Raw genomic sequence first — 21,045 nt, 5'->3', positions numbered from 1 at the left:
AATAACAGTATAGGCCACCTATATGCTATGCAGCCATACATAAATTTACAGGTCACTAGTAGACATGACTAGTTGCTAATCAGTTAACAATCATTGCATAGACATTGTGAAAAAATCATTGAGAAATTTACCAACGATATGAACATCTCAGAAGAGCTTTCAATTTTTGTCATTTTATAGACCAAACCAAATTAACAAGTAACAAGTCTTTTGAAAACCACATTTATATGTAAGAAATGAATCCAAACTAGCATATAATGTTAGGATATGCAGAGCTTTCATCTGTCTGAGGAGACAATGCTACAATACAGCCACCATAACCAGAGGACAAATGGTATAATTTAACTCGATGGGAGTTGATGCTGCCATGCACATCGCCATTTGGCATGGGTCCAGAGCGAGCATTACAGTAAATAACACTGATGGTTGAATTCACTCTTGTAGCAAATGACTTTTCTCTCACTGAGCAAAGAAAGTTCTCATGACTATAACCTTCAGGTGACCACAAGTACATGTTGCTTTTCACTCTGCAGTGAACTCTTTCATCAGTCAAATACTGGCCAACTAACTGGAGTCATGTCAGCTTAAGTTAGTAGGTCTTACGTCCTACTGAAAGGAATTGTGCCAACCTAGTCTACCAGCAGACACAAAGAAACACAGTGGTTTTAGCAACTTCCTGTGAAATCACCAAGTGTGGTCAAATATTCCAGTAAAGATTATGACTAGAAAGTCAAATACCTCTTAACTAGATTTAAGCTGCAGACTTAAATAAGCTCTTTCAATACTGACAACCTCTCTCTGAGCCATAACTGAAATTTTGAAGCTAAAATTATCATTCTGATTTCAGTTATCCAAAAGACACTGACACATCACACTGATGACCCTTGGAAAAATGTTCTTTCTAATAATAGAAGAATTGCCTTCTTTTACACTTTCAGAAAACATATGAGCACGAGTTTCAATACACATAACGAGGCAGGAAAGAAAGAATCACTACAACCAAACTTGCCACACCATAGAAATCAGCATGAAGGAAAACAGATCTCTCCCTAATCCAAACACTGGAGCAGCTGAAAACAGCCTTTGGATCAGATGACCTTCAATTGACTGGAAACTTAGGGTATACCCTCATGTTAAAGGTATTTCGGGGACGGGGCATAGCTAAATGGACTTTCTTGGTATATATAAGGCCCTGAGTTTCATTCCCACCATAAGAGAAACAAACAAAGCCAGAGTTTTTTTGCCTACTAAATTAAAACAAGGATCAAAAGGGCTAAGCAACCCATTTCTAAAAGAACAACTCTAAACAAGATAGTCATTTATTCCTCACTGCCTGCCTCCTCGTCTCAGCTGGCTTCTCATCACCGATCGTGCTTGTAACCTAGCAACCATATGAAACATCACATATTTGTTGCAATTAAATTTTTGCCTCTTTCAGATTCTCCTTAATACCAAGAGAAACAATGATGCCTCCCAGTGTGATGCTGTCACTCCAATGGGTACTGATGTGGATCTGAAGGTTGTATCTAGTACGTCTGTCAGGGGCTAGGTGATTCATAAAATGTCCTGACACTGACATGTACAGAACTTTCCAGAATCTGACAGCTCTCTATGTGAAAACACATCTCACATTCTTAAAGAAACTATCCATTGACACAGTTCCAATACAAGTAAAGAAGGACATCCAGTGGCCAAGTCCATTATGGTTTTCAGCTAACCGTCAAGAGAGTAAAGTTGCTTTAAATGTAGTCCATGCCTCCTCCCTCACAACTCCACAACTACTACCAACGATCAACTTGATTGTATATAATCTCAGGCATGGTGTTTGGAATTTATTTTACACAAATATTGGTATATACAATGATGGTTTAATAACTTTAAGCAAAAAGGGGCCCTGGGATTTTGCATTTATCTGCAGATTCCACATCGTATAGGTCTTGAGCTCAGTATATACATAGATATACATACACATATACACTGGACATATGTACTTAGATGTCTAGAGAAATATCTGAAAGTTGTTCTCTGAGGGCAATGTGGAGATGGTTGATGAACACATGTATTATATATCCAGGTTGAAATGTAAGCGTGAATTTAGATTATTTCCAAAAATGTAAAAGTGTTTTCTTTAATTCAAAATTTTTAAATCCTTTCAGGCTTACTCTGAAAGCAGAAGTTCATATTCTTCTCATGCACATATAAAACCACAAATAGATGGAATGAGAATATTCCCAGATCATTAGCTACTTACCTCTCCAGTGGAAGCCATCTCACATCTCAAAATAGGGTCAGCATCCCGCAACCTGGGCCAGGAAAACATTGGAGCCTGTCAGACAAAACAGGGAGGAAAAGTTTAAGAGGAGGAATGAAAGTAAAAGACCGGATAAATACTTTAGTGAATCATCTCTCATAGTATTTATTTAGGGTATGGTAGACATGAAAAAAAATCTCTTTGGTCTAAGCATATGACTTGAAAGATGGCTTTAAAATACCATTCCAAGAATCTGTTGAGCTCTTGGCCAGAAAGCTGGGTTAAATAATCACAAATTACTTCTGCAAATAGGTCCCCTTTGACCAGTCTAGACCAGTGTTTCTAATCTGGCCTGCACATATTCTTACTGGAAGGATTTCAAACAACGTCTACTGGGCATTGGTCTCCCCCCAAAAAACAGAGTTCAAACACATTTTTTTTCCTTGATAGGCTTCTGGAACATTTGTCTTCTTGTTCTATTCATTTGAACTTACAACAAGGCACCTTGCCAGAAATGGCTGTCTGTAAGCTTACTTCTGAGACATTAAACTGTTGTTGACACCTCTTAAGAGCTTTGAAAAACATTCTGCTGGAAACATTTTTTCCCTGAACTTTCATATGAACTAGAACACAGGAGATTTTCCCTTTGAATTATTTTTATCAGTGTGGTTCACTATGAACCAAGTCCTTGCTTCTTACTTATGACCATCTATCTGGTCTAGACAATTCCTCCATTGCTTCTGGCATTTCTCTTAACCATCATGAGAATTCCAGCCTCAGGTAATATCACTGGGGGTCTTCTCCATCAAATTATTAAATATTTCTGCATGCAAACTTCCCTATCACTCCATCTACTGATTTCCATCTGCCACACAGGGCTACTATGATTGACAATGAACAGACACTGTGATAAAATTCAAGACTTGTATAACAATGGTAATTAGGAGCAAGAAGCCAGGAAGATACAATGCATTTTGGAAGTATCTATCCATCAATATTATTTTCAGTTGGACTACATATATGTAGTCCACACATATATGTGTGTGTATAGTTTTAAAAATATAAGAAGTAATGCAGCAGCAACATAAGACAATATGCTGGAAAGGAATTGCACAATTGGGGGGCATATTGGGAAGCAAAATGGGAGAAAAATGAGAGAAGGGGTAACAAGTTTGACAAGAAATATATTCACTATCTTACATATGTAACATCATCTTGACAATAAAATTAAGTTAAAAAGAAAAAAGTATGTATTCCTAAATATACGAATAACAAGATGAATTTAAAATTGATATATAGTATTCCAGAAAAACATTCTAGAGCCTCTTACCTATTTACACAAACAAATACGTATGTGTATTGTGTTTGGTGTGTATGAGGACATGTGTGTATAAATCACTAAAAGCTCTAGCAACTGATGCTTGGTTATAGTCTCTAGGAATAAAATATCATCCCCTTCCCTGAAAAGTGACATTTCATTTCATCACACTATAAAATCCTAAATATCAAAATAAGCAAATTAAGACATATCTTTTTGCTCATAGTTTCAACTTAAAGCTTCTACTCTAAAAGTCAGATGTCAGAACTTTAACTGTACCACAATTATGGTTGAAGTTGCTAACATACAGGAACAGACACCTTATGAAGGCATCCAAAATATGTCAATGTCACACAAATACATTATACAGCCAGGCAACAGTAACTCAGGCCTGTAATCCTAGCTAATCTCAGGAGCCTGAGATCTGAGGAATGTAGTTCAAATCCAGCCCAGGCAATAATGTCTGTGACATTATTTCCAATTAAACACCAAAAAGTCAGAAGTGGAACTGTTGCTCAAGTGGTAGAGTCCTAGCCTGGAGCAAAAACAGCCCAGAGAGAGCATTCAGGCACTGAGTTCAAGCCTCAGGGCTAACACACAAAAAATATTGCACAACAATAATTAATTTCATTATGTGCTTCATCTAAGCAATTCAGATATATTTATATATGTCACTAATTCTCATTCCTATTCAGTGAAGCAGTAGAAGTCATAATTATGAGCAATTTGGACATAATCATATTGAATCAGCTAGAAGAATATAATGGCAGCATTATTAAGGCAATATTAAAATATAATTTTAATTCCTTGCTCTTACCAGCACATTGTAAACAATAACCATGATCTCAATTTCCCAAAGTCAAAAATGTGCCACTACAGAAAATACAAACTAAGCAACGGTGGTCGAAGCAACGCCTCAAGGAACCCACTTTTATATATGACTCATGCATTCCTCAAGACTTGGCACAACTCAAAAGTGGCAGGATTCAAGCCTTATCCTAGCAAAAATATGTCTAGATTTTCTGTTTAGCAGCTGAACCAGAACCACCATGTGTCAGCTGTATAAATATAGCTTAGAATTCACTTGAGTAGTTGGTTTTGAAGTCTTGCAATTTTAGATGTTTTTAATTCTGCAAATGTACAATCACAATTCAGTTACCTGGAGTGCAACTCTATTGCATTATTGAAAGGAAGCAAAAACCCCCTGTCTAGTACTTTAGTTAGAAGATTCATAAACATCACAAGATTTTTTTAATGGAAAATTCTTCCTAAATTTCACTGAAGCTCATAAAAAATGACTCAGATTATGTTTTTAATTACCTTAATTGCTACATAGTCAGCAGGAATTATGGGTCGATCCAATGTGGGAAGACGTTGCTCTTCAATGTTCTCTCCAATCATGACCTTCGTGGCCACATCAATAAAGTCTACCCCGAGGGTCTTAGAAACAAATGGGAAGGATCTAGAAGCTCTCAAGTTACATTCAATCACCTGAAAACAAAATTTAAATAAGCACAGACATGATGAAAGCCCATAACAATATTGATGATATTTGCTTCACAACGTAGCTTTCAGCTTTTGAACAAGAGACAAGAGACCGGCAAGATACCTCTCGCCACCCCACCCTACCCCTCACCCCCATCCTGTCCTTTCTTTTTCTAATGGTTTCCTTTTAGGGAAGTATCTTTGAACGCCAACTTTTCCCCATTCTCTTTCAACAATTCACATATACTGGTAATAGTTTAGCTTAATGTAGGGCCACGCCCCTTCTAAAAAGACTTCTTGGATTTACATTGGCAGAAGATTAAAGTCTCCTCGGAAGGCATTCTCTCTGCTTGCTGCAATGAACCTATACATTACATCATGTAACATTTTCCTGGCCCCAGTTCTACTTTTCCAATTTCCCTTTCATTACTTATCTAAAAAAATGATCTCACGAAACTGAACTACTCACTGCCCCCGAATGTAGGTGGTTTTCTCATCCTGTAGATGACCTTACATGTATGTGTAATATCCTTTCAATCAATGTACTTTGTTTGTGCTGATTTTTTTTTTGGGTGGGGGGCATATGGCACTGGTGCTGGGGCTTGAATCTGAGCCTTGGCATTATCCCTGAGCGCTTTTGCTCAAGGCTATCACCCTAAAACTTGATCCACAGCACCACTTCTGTCTTGATCTGTGATTAGTTGGAGATATGAATCTCATAGACTTTGGTGCTGGCCTGGGTTTGAACTGTTATTCTCAGATCTCAGCCTCCTGAACAGCTAGGATTATAGGCATGAGCCACTGGTACCCATCTAGTCCATGCATTTTTATTTGTCACAATTCCAGATCATACCACAAAAATATTCCTTGAAGCATTTGAATCACATATTAACCTAGGCCAGGCATATGATATTCAACTACGTGTTTGCACAAATGTGTGTTACACACACTGCAAATATCATCTTCTGGCACACCTCCCCATTCACCTCACTATCACTAGCAGCTATTATATTGTACTTTATACTTAACTTCAATTTCACTTTCTTCCCAGTGTTAACTAAGTTACAAGACCTTTAAGAGAAGAGACTGTTTTTTACACCTACATAATCTCATGTCTTCACAGTTGGTGAGGAATGGATGAATTTTTTATTAGTTACATAAAAAAGCAAAAAATGAATATGAATAACGCAGTCTGTTTTAAATTGTATTTGTTTACTTTTTTGCAAATGGTATTCAACACAACTTTCTTGTCTAGGTAAAGAGTAAGTAGAACTTCAGTAAAGCAGTTTATGAATACTCTAAACATGCACTTGAACAGATTGTAGCTATCTGTACTGTACCAAGGATGGAATACTGCGTATTCATTAAATTCTATGTATTCCATCCACAGTATATGTAGTGTGGATGAAATGTTTTACATAGCTGTGATTGGCATACCAGTACCACTAAGAGCCTGTGACTTCAAACAAGACAGCCATTACGTGTTGTACAACAGCCTACTCTCAGACCTAGCAGCTTCTTGGGTCTCAATGGCTCTGTGGCTAGTGTTCTCAATGATCACCAAGGGACACAAGCCAACGTGACCAAACACAGTAGCAATGTCCTCTCAAGCACACTTTACTTCTTACCAAGACATCATTTCCTTTGACAAGAAACTGAACATTGAACGGGCCAGAGATGGCAAAAGCCTTGGCAATCTTTCGTGTAGCATCCTTCACCTAGAGCAAAACAACAAGGACATAGGGCTAAAGAATGCAGCATAGAAAGAAAAAGAATGCAACACAGATTTAAAAAAAACAGCAGAGGTATAACATCTTAACTTGAAATTGTCTTAATTTCTCTTTATAGAGTTCTTTATCTACAACTACTACAATAATAATGATGCTAATAATAAGGGGACTAGTTGGTTAGTATTGTATATATAATACAATGTAATAGGTACTAATCACAACAGAAAAACAAAAAAAAAAAAACAAGCAATTTTACAGGATTATCTGTCTGGAAAATAACCTGTCTCCACAATTATCTAGTCTGGTATTAGACTGAGGCTTAAATGACATCCTGTTAATCTGCTTCAGCACCAGGAACTATAGTCCAAACTCTCTATCAATCTAATGATCTTTCTCCTGAGGTGCAGGCCTTGAAATTACAAGGTACTGCAAAGAGACCAGGGACATCTCTTTTATGTTGCTTTTCTGTTGCCCTAATGTCTACAAGAGTAGATATTATGGAGGAAATGGTGTTTGCCTGCAGGGAGGTACCACACATTTTCATGCAACATGTGGCGGGGGGGATTTCTATATCTAATTGGAGCCAGAAGGTCCCTATATCAAGACAGAGCACTGAATATAGGAAACAAGTTCAGATCACTCATTACAGTTACAGGAGTAGGCCCTCAATTTAATAGGGTATAAAAGGATGTATAGTCTATTGTACCTAGAGCTCTTAGAGAATTTTTAAATTCTGAGTTTTCCAATGTCTTCTATTCTGACATGAGAAACTGAAGAATATTTGAAATCTAAGGACTTTCTTTCATACTGCTCCAATAACAAAGCATCAGCACATTAACAGGAGCCCGATAAGGGCAGCATGGGATTCTGATAGTAGGATTATCTGAAAAATTCACTAAAAAAGCTGAGCTACCACTGAGCCCTGGCTTGCATGCATGAGACCCTAGGTTCGATTCCTCAGCACCACATCAACAGAAAAAGCCAGAAGTAGTGCTTTGGCTCAAGTGGTAGAGTGCTAGCCTTGAGCTGAAGAGCTCAGGGACAGCATCCAGGCCCAGAGTTCAAGCCCTATGACTGGCCAAAAAAAGCTGAGCTCATGTAAGCATACCGAAGGCCAGTGAGATAGATATACTCAAGAGAGACCTAAGGTGATAGACGCACCTTAGGTGTTCATCCACCATGTGAATTGAATACTGGAGCAGAGTCCTATCGCTGGGAAAGTCCTTTGAAGAAGTGGTTCTCAACAACAATAAAAAAAAAAAAAACCTACATATCAGGAAGTCTTGGTTTTAGGTGAGGCTAAGGCTCCAATACTTTTCCAAATCACAGCTGCATGCCTGCTAGATGGCACTAAGACACATCGCTGTGTATACTGCTGCCCAAAAGTATGGATGACTTACATGACATCCATTCTATCCACTCAAATTGTGGTTCCCAGACCAGCAGCCACAACATTAGAAGGAGATTTGATAACACTGAAACTTCAGGGCTCCTAAGAACTATGAATTCAGACCCTAGGGTTGGAGCTCAGCCATCTTATTTTAACAAGCTTCCTGGATATGCCAGAAACTGACTGAAGTTTAAGAACCACCACACTAGTATACAATCAAACAGGCTCTAAAGTGCAGTGAAAGAAAGAAATCATCTTTAAATGGCTAAGCTGACTAGGACCAGGAACTTTCTCTCACTAAATTTAACCTGGAGCATTTCCTGCATCACTACCTCAGTTTAAAAAAAAAAAGTGATTTTTTAAACTGATTTTCATCTTTGCTGTTCTCTTTCCATGTTCATTCATAAATCACCTTTTCAATGGCTCCTTGGCTGATGGTCTGTGTGGGCAACATCAGAGTAGCATCTCCAGAGTGGACTCCAGCATCTTCAACATGTTCAGAGATGGCATGGGAGATGACCTGCCACGAAAAGATTTGAGAAAGAGTTTTCAGGCACTGAAGCTACTCCTTCACTTCCCACTTTGATTCTGAGCATTGACCAAGTCCTTTCCTAAGCTCCTGGCAGGAGCAGGACAAAAGAGAAGCATGCGCTGTCCTCCCAACTCTGCAGTGAAAAGTGAGCTCTAAAAATGGTCAAGAAGAGTTCATTATCTCTTATGATTATCTCTTACTATCTCAGTATTTCCATCTCTTCCACTGATCACTATGAGTATAAATAACGGGAAAGGAAGAAAACTAAACCAACTCACACTTGACTTTTGAGAACAAGATAGGAAACAGTAACATTTGGCAAAAGGAACAGAAGAAAAGAATGTCTATGCCAATGGGATTACTTAGGTAGACTAGAAAGAAGAATGGAAGATCTGATCCAAATATTATTAAATAAGTTAGAGACTAGAAAGAGGCAAAAGGGTAAATGGTTTTGTTAGGGTTTTTTTTGTTTGATTGTTTGGGGTTTTATTGTTTTGTTTTTGTTGGTCATGGGGCTTGAACTCTCAGCCTGGGAGGTGGTGGTGTGTTTTATAATGAATCAAAACATCATGTGGAGCTGGGCGCCAGTGGCTCACGCCTGTAATTCTAGCTACACAGGAGGCTGAGATCTGAGGACCACAGTTCAAAGCTGGCCCAGGCTTTGTGTTTCCTGTCTTTCATATTTTAAATGGTGACAGAAAGAAAGGTGAAATTGGTGATCTGAAAGAAGAGGTTAGGGATGAGAGTTCTAGGAAAACAAAGCTTAGAACATCTGAGATGCCCTTTCCCCCATAAAACCCTAAGACTTAGAAGAACTCAGGGAGTTGGGGGTAGCTCAGTCACTGCAGCCTGGCCATTGTGTTCCATTCCCTGTACCACAGAAAAATAAAAGAAAGAAAAAAGATAGAAAAGAAGGAAGGAGGAAGAGCAGGAGGACAAGCGAGTTTGAAAGTATCAGATGATAGATTTTTAGAGAAGGAAAGAAAATTCATGTCTTCAGGAATGTGAGACTACACTAGATGATCTCTAATAGTGCTTCAAGATTATCTCATTTTGTAGTAATAGCAAGACAAAGGATGAAGTAATGTAACAATGATACTCACTAGACAATTTACTGGAAATGAACTTTACAACTTGGGAGGAGTGAGTGGAAAGGGGTAATCAGGAGAAAATGAGGAAGGGGGTAATAATGATCAAAAGGAAATGAACTCACTACCTTACTTATGCAACTGTAACCCCCCTGTTCATCACCTTCACAATGAATATATTAAAAATTAAAAATTAAATAAAAATAGTATAAAATATTTTCAGTAATTGGAAGGGGTGACCATTGATCAAGATGCATTGTATTCGTAAACTGCTTCATTAAATGACAACTCCTTTGTACAACTAATTAAAGACAATAAAAATGATTTAAATGTTAAAAAAGAAAAAGAAGAAATCCTACTCCAAACTGCTAATCTGTCAAAGATTTAACATCTCTGACAGCGTTTGCAAGACAGAAAATAAAAGCATACTTTTTCTTTGAAGCAAACATAATTACAAGGACTCTCCAAAACAGAACTTCTGATGTTGTGAGATAAATCACAAATGCATTATAAGCACAACCAGCAAACATGAATAAAACTTTCTTTGCGTATTCATTTCGCCCTGAAGTGGGAGGCACTCATTGCATTAGCATAGCAGATGTGATATGGTAAGTGGAATTGTTACGTTATTATCCTATCCTCCTTACTCTTATTGGTTTTGCCTTTATTAATCCAGTGAAAAGGTAGGCAGGGGAGAAATCAAGAGAGAAGAATACCGTAGATTCAGAAAGAAACTTCAGAAAGAAAACCATTGGATGTTTTTATAATATGCACTGAAACACACACAAAAAAATGAGAGATAAAAATCTATTCCAAAGAATGAGGCGCACACGATGATAATTAATTTTGAAAATCAAAGAAAGTTCTTTTTTGGGGGGCAGTCATGAGGCTTGAGCTCTGGGCTTGGGTGCTGTCCCTGGGCTCTTCAGCTCAAGGTGAGCGCTCTACCGCTTGAGCCACAGCACCACTTCCAGTTTTTTAGTGGTTTTTATTGGAGATAAGAGTCTCATGGACTTTCCGGCCTGGGCTGGCTTTGAACCTCAGATCTCAGCCTCCTGAGTAGCTAGGGTTACAGGCGTGAGCCACCGGTGACCGGCTCAAAGAAAAGTTCTAACAGTATGAAGCACAGGAACTATGATATGCATTATATGTCAACTGAACTGTCAGCACTGTGGAACTATTGTTTTTTAAACCGAGCAGCTTTTCAACTAGTGTCAAAGACGTGTTTTGTAGAAGTCATTACAAGTTCTACAATTCCAATCTCTGACTGTTTAGAGTTGGTTGCAAGTACTTACCCTTCCATCTTTGCCGACAGCATCCATTTCTACTTCCCGGGCCCCCTCAATAAATTTTGTCAACACTACTGGGTGCTCCTGTCAAACAGAACACAGAGGATCAAAAGCTTCAGCTGCAAGCACAGGCATAACATAGAGAAGCCAAGTACTCTCAGTAAATATCAGGACACTACTCACAGTAAGTAATCAGACTACGTGAAGTATGAGCTCGTGCTCTGTTTACCACAAGGAAAAGGGTCTTTCTTATAGCAAACTGGAAAGTGAGTTCTGAACATGTCAAGTATTGCCTTCTCCACCAGCTAGAGAAAAGGGCTTAGGGGCTACATAGGAAGTAGAAAGTGACTTCCTTGTCTGTTATTGGAATCATGACACTTTCTCCACTTAATCTATAATTATAGATAATTGTTAGTTCAAGTTCTTTCTCTCTTCCTACACTCCTCTTTCCAAGCACTAAAGTTCTGATGTCAGTTCTGTCTCTGAAGATTGTGAATAGGTTTAGAAGGAGAACAGCATTGCATTTTGGTTATAGTGGAATAAAGATGAAATCCTTAGCTGGATGCCAGTGGCTCATGACTGTAATCCTAGTTATTCAGGAGGCTGAGATCGAGGATCCTGGTTCAAAGCCAGCCTAGGCAGGAAAGTCTGTGAGACTCTTTTTTTTTTTTTTTTTAAATTTAATTTTATTTTATTTGTGAACATACTGTACAGAGGGGTTACAATTGCATAGGCAGGATAATACGTACATTTCTTACCAAGCATTGCAGCCTCCTCCTTTGTTTACCCTTCCCATCCCTTCCCAGCCTCCCCCCTCCCCCCATCCCAATCCTTCTCCTTCCCCCCTCCCTCCCACCCCCTTCCCCCCCCAACCCCCCTCCCCATGCCCCTCAGTAGATGAATGGATCAAGAAAATGTGGTATATATACACAATGGAATTCTATGCCTCCATCAGAAAGAATGACATTGCCCCATTTGTTAGGAAATGGAAAAACTGGAAAAAATTATATTAAGTGAAGTAAGCCAGGCCCAAAGAAACATAGGTCCCATGGTTTCCCTTATTTGCAATATCTAGTATATGTACGAGTCAAGCGGAAAAGTTCAGATAATGTGATGTCAGGAAAATGAACCCTTAGATATGTATTTTAATGTTTTTTCTTTCATACATGTGTTTCTAACACATTTATAAGATTATCTCTTTGTTGCTTTGTATGTCCCTCCCCCACAGTATAACCCCTGCTTCACTATATTTGATGTCAGTATAACTTGTGGAGGAGATGGGGAAAAACCAGTTGCTTAAGGATACAGGTGGATCTGATGCAACAATGAGAAGTACAAGTTGTCATGTCCAAACGAGCTTTACAACGTCAGTGTGAGACTCTTATCTCCAATTAACCACCAGAAAACAGGAAGTGGTGCTGTGGCTCAAGTGGTAGAGCACTAGCCTTGAGCTGAAGAGCTCGAGGCCAGAGGCTAGGCCCACAGTTCAAGATCCACAACCGAGAAAAAAAAAAAAAAAAAGAAGTAGAAGAAATCCTTTCCCTGAAATGAATATTCCTTAGCCTGATCTGCATGTGCTTCTTTTTTTCAACCATTTCAGATCCTTCAGGGGTTGTCATGATCAATTGTCCCAAAAGAGTTGCTAGGATGCTTTCCATGAACTAATCTCCACTGCCAGGCCCAGATTAATTAGAGGAAGTTTGGACAATCTCTATTCTGAGATGCTTCCTCCTCTTCACCTAAGACTGCAACAACTTGAGCCTCTAGCTTCTTATCAGATCTTGTATTTACTCATTTCTGTCCCTCTTTCTCCCATGCCCTACACCTTGTTCTCTCCTTAGGTTCCTCTTACAAATCTCAATGTATCCATTTATGTACTTCAGATGATGACTTCTCTCTGAATATTTCTCTAACTCCTTCAAGGAACTAAGGAAATTCATCATCTTACATGTATGTGGGTTAAATTCAGCGTATCTCCTCTAATAGATCATGTCAAATAGAATTGAATTTTGTAAAAAAAAATAAAAATGATAATCACCCTTTTAAGAATTAATTGCTAAATTTATTACTGTTTTTTTTTCAAAAGCCAACTGGCAAAGAATTTGTTAGTAGGCAAAATGATTTTTCTTCCTACTTCTGCCCTTTTTGTCAAGTATTCAGTGTTTCCTAGAATAGGTTTAATGGAGCTTTGTTGATACTCACATATAAGTTGTTTTCCTTCTCAAAATCATGACAATATAAATTCAAACGCAGATCATTTACCCCCTGTCTTAATCAGTCAGGTTCTCTCACCAATCCAGAGATGGGAATTCTTGTCATAGTCACTTACAGAGGGAGTAGTTACAAAGCAAGCTGGACCATCAGGAGAATGCTGGGTGTTCGTGGAGACTGGCTTCAGCCTTGCTCAGGGGAAGCTCTGGGGCAGGAGTTACATCACAGGGCTAAGCTCTGGCTTGAAGCACAGTTTGCCATTGCCTCTTTGAAGGTGGACCTAAGCTGTGGGGAACTGAGGAATCTCCCGCTCATTCAAGAGCACTTTTCCAGAAAAGTAGAGCTGGAAGTACCATCAGCCTGCAGGGAAATTGGGGGATAAGCATCCCACAGATCTGGATTTGGAGGAAGAGTGGTAACAACTGCAGCTACCCTTTGTCCAACTAAAGAAAATACCTTAATAAATGTCATTCTTTGAACAACGTGATACGTTGTTGCTCTGCTTAGAACACAAATTTCCTGGAACTATTTCCAGCTTCTCTTGCAGAGTCCTCCATGATTTTTTTCTTTTTCATTCAGCCCTCAAAGGATGGCACTTCCTGGTGTCAGTCTGAGGTGTTCCTGTTTCCTCCTTTTGAGAACCCAAAGCTTCCATTCCCAAAGCTTCAATTCAAAGATAAGCTATTTATCCCAAAGTCCATAGCCATCTTTAGCCTTAGCCATGACCCTTGTTCCCAGTTTAAAATATTTGTCTCAAAATCACTTCCAATTATAGTCCTTATAGAAAACTCAAAACCTTCTAGAGATTAATTCAAAAAATTATATAATTAATTCAAACATGGTTAATTATTTGATTTTCTTTTTTATAGCCTTTTCCTCTTTAGTGTCCCTTATCTCAATTAATGTTACTACTCTCCACTCCATTGTCAGGACAAAAATTCAGAAGCTATTCTTTATCCATCTTTACCCTTAACCCCTAACATCTACTAATTGCCCCTGGTGCACATGCTCAATACATCTGTCCACTTTTACTGCACTATTCTGATCCTCATCTTTCTCCCATCTTTCTCCTAAAGCAATAGCAATAGCTCACTCACCTCTTTCCATAAATTTAGCCTTTCCCATAATCACTCTCTGCATGACAGCAGACTAATCAATATAATTACTGTCAACGTTAGTTTTCTAGCCACATAACAAATGCTTTGTGAATTTCTAGAAACCATATGCTCCATCTCACCTTCAAACCTTTAAATGTACTGTTTCTCTCTTCCTACTCATGTTGGCAATAAATTAACCATTACATATCAGTATAAAAAAATCTCTTCCCCAACGACTGGACAAGGGAGGCTTTTACACTCTACCCTCAGAACACTATATTTTCCATATTACAATGCTTATTGCTCATCATCCAATGTCCTTACCAAAAGAAGTATGTAGGAATAGATATTATATTTTTTTCCACAAACATATCCTTTTATAATAATAACAATGACAATACTACCTATTAAGTAAAAATGAAAGCATATACAGAATAATTGATAGTGTAATGTTGAGTATCCAAAATTTTTCTTTTTTGGTCAGTCGTGAGACTTGAACTCTGGGCCTGGATGATGTCCCTGAGCTCTTCAGCTCAAGGCTAGCTCTCTACCACTTGAGCCACAGCACCACTTCCAGTTTTCTGGTGGTTAATTGGACATAAGAGTCTCACAGACTTTCCTGACCAGGCTGGTTTTCAACCTTGATCCTCAGATCTCAGTCTGCTAAGTAGCAAGTATTACAGGCATGAGCCACCAGCCCAGCTGAGTATCCAAAATTCTGCAATAGTTTGATGGGAAGAATTGAAGCAGAAAATGTTCAATCAGGACATATCTGTTAAAAAAAAATAAAAGTTGATACTATATGGCTAATCATAGTCCTAAAAAAAGTTAATCTCCCTCCAAGTAGAAATTCTGTGAGGTTTAGTGTTATAAGCAGGAAAGACTACTTGTCTCATCACTTAAATCATTTGCATAATTGTTAGCTTTTGAAAAGGAAACAAAACAACAACAACAACAATCAACAAGAGGCCTGGTGCCAGTGGGTTCCTCCATATATCAGAAGACTGAGATCTGAAGATCACAGATCAAAACTAGCCCAGAAGTCCATGAGGCTCCTACTGTAGCTCCCATTAATCAAAGAGCTGGAAGTGGAGCTGTGGCTCAAGTGGTAGAGAACTAGCTTTGAGCATAAAAAGTTCTGACACAGCACCACACCTGGAGTTCAAGCTCCAGGACTGTCACAAACACACACACACACACACACACACACACACACACACACACACTGGGGATGGGGAGAGACAAGGACATGGCAGGGGATAGAGAAGACTATTCATGTCTTTCAAGCAGACAAATTGACTCCTTAACTTCCATACAAATGTGAATCCAAAATCTATGTGATTTTCTTTTTTTATGCTCTTTGCCTCTTCTTACTCCTTATCCTTATCTTAATGATCCAAACACCTTTGGAGAGTAGAGCAGTCATATAGGGAAAGGCCCAGCTTCATATGTTTATGAACAGTCCAAGCTTTTTATTCCCCTTCGAAATGCCACTGATTTCATTCTTCAGCTCCTTCCAAATTCCACTTGCCTAACATCAAACTCTTCTCTCAGTTGTCCTTTTTTTTTTATCCCAACTGGTTTTTGAAAGCTTTTAAAAGGAAAACATTACTTTCCTCCTGTTCAGTACAAAGTCTGCAAATCAATAACACCACTAAGCAAATCTTAAATGGTTCTCTCCATAGTAACACCAGAGGAGAAAATAAAAGCTAGGAGCACTGAGGGAAGGTGGTAGGAGTCACTAAAGAATTATAAACATTTTTGCTAGTTCACAAATGAAATGTGACAAAATGAAGCAGGAACGAAAGTCAATAGGTAAACAAGGGGACTTACTATTAAAGTTGCATAGTTGATGAAGGACAAGTCTCAAGCTTTGAAAATTAAACATCAAGAAAAATGTTTCCCCACTGAGACATACAAGTTCCAAAATAAGCTGTCCAGTGTCTATCTCACAAGAACAAGATGTCTATTTAGCATCAATGAAAGAAGCTGTTATGGTTAAAAGAAGTGTGTTTGGGTTTCATGTTAACAAGAAATGGTCTCAGGATGGCTAATTTTGATTGCTGACTTGGTTATAGTTAAAGACACCTGACTCAGTAAAGCCCACCCCTGCTTGTTTCCAGATAGAATCAACTAAGTGGCAAAGGTCCATCCTGAATGTTTGTAAAATAATGTCAAAAGTTTGGATTTAAGTTGGAATGAAAAAGGTAAAGCCAGGCCATGACAGACATTTCTCCTTTTTTCTGTTTCCTGGATGTCATGATATTTACCACTCTCTTGACCATCTCCACCTCTCCATGATGGATTGACACCTCTCACATAGTGAGCCATACTAAATAATTCCTCCCTTTAAATTACACTCAAATATGTTGAACACAATGGTGTAAAACTAAACAACACAGATGCTTATCCTTCTGTACTCTACAAGTATAAAAGCATATAAATCTGCTTTGATCAAACATGGACTGGTTTTCCACTTCTTTCATCAACCCTAAGAATACAGTTATTATTTCTCAGTCAAGCATGAAAAAAACCCAACAATGTGAGGAAGCAGAAAAACCATCCCAATAGTTTTGAGTGCAAGCAAAAGCAGCATACATCCCAATGAATAGGGAGAAAAAGTCACGGTAAGGGAATTGGACTCTACCTGAGAGACTCTTGTGGCCTCCTCCAGGAACCTCTTCATCTCATCCTCTGAGAATACCACGTTCATGGCAGACCCACTGGGAACAGAGGGCGGAAAAAAGGTTACTTTACCGCTTGAGAAAGCAACTACACTTGGATTTTTCCTCAGAAGAGTGATGGGAAATCCTCGGTTCTAAACTGGGCTAAATAAGAAGATAATCTTTTTTATCTTCATTTCAGGCATGAAGTTTTACTTCACAATTACCCAACATAAAAAGTCCCCCAAAGTTGAGAATGGCCCTAGAGATTATATTTCCTCAAGGCAATTCTTTCTTATTTGCTGTTTGAATACTGTCCTTGTTCCGGGTAGTTCTCAAATCTTAACAAAATTCAGCACAGAATATCATTTCTCAAGCCCTGTTCCTTCAGAGTTCACTACCAAGAGTTTATTTTAATTCACTAGTATGCTGCCAACCCAGATCATTCTACCACAAAATGGTTCATCCTATCCTAAAAGAATTAATCCTTTAATAGCATTTGTGAATATAAAGCACTCTATCTGATGAAGCTTTTCAACTATGTTCTTTTTCCTAAATACTTACAAAGCAATGCTATCTGGAATCAATTTATGCTGAATTTTGACATTTTCAAAATGGGGTGGGAAGGGTGGGAAAGTGGAATAACAAAGGAGATGAAAAATGGGAAGGGAATTACTTTCCACTTCCTTTTAAAAAGTAGTATTTTCTGTATTTTTCTATTCTATTCTAATTTCCTACATAAAGAACATTAATTACATTATCTGTTTAAAAGAGAAAAGCTAGAGCAATTGTTGGTAAGTCAAAGGATAAGGAACTTTATGTAACAAAGATATAGATTGCCATATATTATTCTCCAAGCTTCCTTAAATGTTTGCATTTTTAAAAATTAATTTGTATTAATTCTTCAAAGAACACATATTATCAGACTATAGTTACCCAAGCTACACCAACAAAAAGGCAAGTTTTCCACCTCATTTGAAACTTTTCATTATTTTAAAGGATTCCATCTCAAATTCCATTTACACTTTCAAATTGTGCACAGAAAATTGTATTTCTCTTATTATCCCCTGTTCAGTAAAATCATTCCTTACATGTGGTAACATCTGAGGAGAGGAAGTGATAATTCACAACTTCTCCTTTGATGATAGAACTTAGTTTCAAAGTTGAATATGAAAGATTCTCAGTGCCCAAATTCTTCGCCATCATTTTATTTCATCTGTTTAAAATATCTGATCTCAAAAACTTAAAATTTGAAAACAAAGGCTCAATCAGAAGGGTCTGAAAATTGTCAAAGAGAAGCTCTCACTTCTGAATACCAGGATATAGCTGTTGGCAAACGATGTTCCAATTTTTGTTTTAATTGTCCTCTTTTCTACATAATATGGGCACGTCTCAGTTTGGCAAGGAAACACCATAAACTAATTTTGTAATGTAGGGCTGTCGTCTCTCCCAGTTGCTACTCCCTGAACAAAAGGCAATAACCTGAAGACCCACATATTGGTCCTCAAACTGCTTTATGATGACACAGATTGCAGATGCAGTTGCAAATTACTCTGAATCATCAAAGCCTAATACTATTAATATACAGTCTGTATTTCTGTTTCTCCCAAAACGTGAATCATTGTTTTTTTGGAAGCTAATATATTACCTCAAAACATAAGAAGGTCTCAGCAAGCAGGGGTAGCCGACAGACTTGGCAAAATCCAGTGCTTCATTCTAATTAATAGAAACAACCACAGAAGATGTATGAATAGTTTGAAACATGCAATAAAAATGCAGACTGATATCTTAGATCAAGGGGTAGCCTCAGTCTTTTTATGCTTTCTCTCAAAAGACTCCATTAAAATGCAAATGGGACATTGGAATACATAAAATTCCTCCTTTCTAATTCTAAATATCAAATCTAGTTCAGAAATAGTTTGAACTTCTTTTCATTGTCTGAATGTTAATGAGAATGCTGCTGTCTATTTATAATCAGCATTTAAGTACAATCATGGAAATACTACAGCAAAACTTTACACTAAGTGTACTAAGCAGAGCGGGTATTCTCTCTCTTCTCTAGTTAACACCTCCAGTAGTAAATATGCAGAATATGACCCCTCAAAACTATTCAGAAGAGACCCTTGATTCTTTCCATACCAAAGTGTTAACGGCTTTCCATGGTGCCTGGGCCACCTTCAATTCATCCAAGACAGCAGAGAAAATGGAGCGATCCTCAGCCCTGTCGATCTGCAAAGGACTTGTGCCCATGATCTTCACACCATTCTTGTACAGAGGGACTGCCAGGTTATTTGGAATCTGACCCCCAACAGATATGATGCAGCCACCACATGCCTAGAAAAGATATCCACAATACCAACCACTGAAATAATTCCATCAAGAATGGACAATGGCTCCTACACAGCCTCCACTTCCTTATAGGAAATTCTTAACTTGATTGTGATATTTGCATCTCTCTTGTTAAGGAATGATATGGAGTCATTGCCTAGAAACAAAGAAATTTAGTTTTGATTTTCCAGGCAATTACAAACTATACAAGACTTCCACAAAGCTGTCCTATTGAGACATTTGCATGGATGGCAATTTGGGGGGAAAAAACAAATTTGTTCCACATCATCAATTCCTTCCTGGGGCACTGTGGTAATTTATAAATGAATGATGATTTTTTCTTTTTAATACACCTGTATTGTATCTCTATATCACAAGACATTGCTTTCAGATTAAAGCACAATACAAGTTATTCCCTTACTCAAATTTGCCCTAGATATACTGTCAAGTCCCTTAAGATTTTCTGGTTTAACCATCATCACCCGGCTCATCCAGTGAGACTACTCTACCCATTTCCCCAGTCTACACCCCCACCATCCTCCTGATGACTTAGTACTTCACCTTGTACCCAGAAATGGGCATTATTCCTATTTATTTCACACTTTCTTCATAATCATTGTCTGAGACTTTAGCATTACTCCAAATACTTGATTAATATGTTTCCTTACTTAAAACCAAATGTACTATTAGCATTGAAAACTCCAAGATAAAAATGGAAAGAATTGGAAATCATTATGTTATGTGACATAAGCAAAGCTAATGAAGTCAAGCATCAAATTTTTGCTCCTATATGAAATGGCGATCCAAACAATAATAATAATAATAATAAGCACAACAACAATACATGATGGCAAAAGGAAACTGGGAAGATGGTGAGACAGGGAAGGGAAGGAGAAAATGATGAAGGGAAAACATGATCAAAGTGTACTATATATGTGTATATGAAAAGAGCATAACAAAAGCCACTAAAACCTGTTACAGAAGAGGGGAGGAGGAACAGTAGTTAAGAAAGAAGAATAATGGGGTGAATCTTATCAAAGCACATTATACTCATGCATATAAATATTACGATGAAATTACTATCTATAACAACTGATTCATGCTCGTAAATATTGTTAGAAAAAAAAAAGTTAGCACATCCAGTTTCACACTTTCCTATTCACACTTTCCTAAGACTGGTGTTGGATTTAATAGTGAGGATGAGAGGTGATGAAGGGCAGGTAGAAGTCCTTTCTTTGTCTTGTCTTGGTTCCCCTGTACAACACTTAGCTCAGCCTTCTCAATTATAAAATTAAGATGATGACACCTGCCTATTTCACAAGGCTGCTCCATAGATTAAGTGATGTAATAAACATTAAAGTCTTATCTGTAGTGTGAGTTTATAAATAAGATATCATTATTAATATAAAGATTAAGATATTGAATATGTCATTGACATAATTATTGTCTATCCTAGTGACCTACTAATGAAACTAAAATTACTAAGAGATGTATGTGTGTGTATATATAAATGGGTATGTATATATATATATGCGCCAACTATATGTAATCATGATTCATGATTGTTCTGAAATACTCTCACATGGGATGAAGCTGCTTTCTCTATGATGGGAGCAATTACAGTACTGCCTAAACAAACCACCTCCAGTGTGCTTAAATGCAA

The 21,045-nt window shown here is 37.9% G+C and overlaps 1 protein-coding gene across 1 annotated transcript in view; it reads right to left on the bottom strand.

Annotated features, from left to right (window-relative positions):
• Positions 1-21,045, bottom strand: part of Cps1 (carbamoyl-phosphate synthase 1, mitochondrial) — a 109,486-nt gene that overhangs the window by 11,865 nt on the left and 76,576 nt on the right. Inside the window, exons 26-33 of the mRNA XM_013029099.1 lie at positions 19,194-19,388; positions 18,703-18,770; positions 17,039-17,114; positions 11,090-11,167; positions 8,587-8,694; positions 6,683-6,772; positions 4,890-5,060; positions 2,252-2,326 (exon numbers count right to left, since the gene is read on the bottom strand). Coding sequence (XP_012884553.1) covers positions 2,252-2,326; positions 4,890-5,060; positions 6,683-6,772; positions 8,587-8,694; positions 11,090-11,167; positions 17,039-17,114; positions 18,703-18,770; positions 19,194-19,388 — 861 coding nt within the window. The remainder of the gene's footprint in view (positions 1-2,251; positions 2,327-4,889; positions 5,061-6,682; positions 6,773-8,586; positions 8,695-11,089; positions 11,168-17,038; positions 17,115-18,702; positions 18,771-19,193; positions 19,389-21,045) is intronic.

Source organism: Dipodomys ordii, unplaced genomic scaffold (genome assembly GCF_000151885.1).
Source record: "Dipodomys ordii isolate 6190 unplaced genomic scaffold, Dord_2.0 Scaffold1, whole genome shotgun sequence".
Taxonomy (NCBI): Eukaryota; Metazoa; Chordata; class Mammalia; order Rodentia; family Heteromyidae; genus Dipodomys; species Dipodomys ordii.
This window is presented reverse-complemented; position numbering and strand designations above follow the sequence as displayed.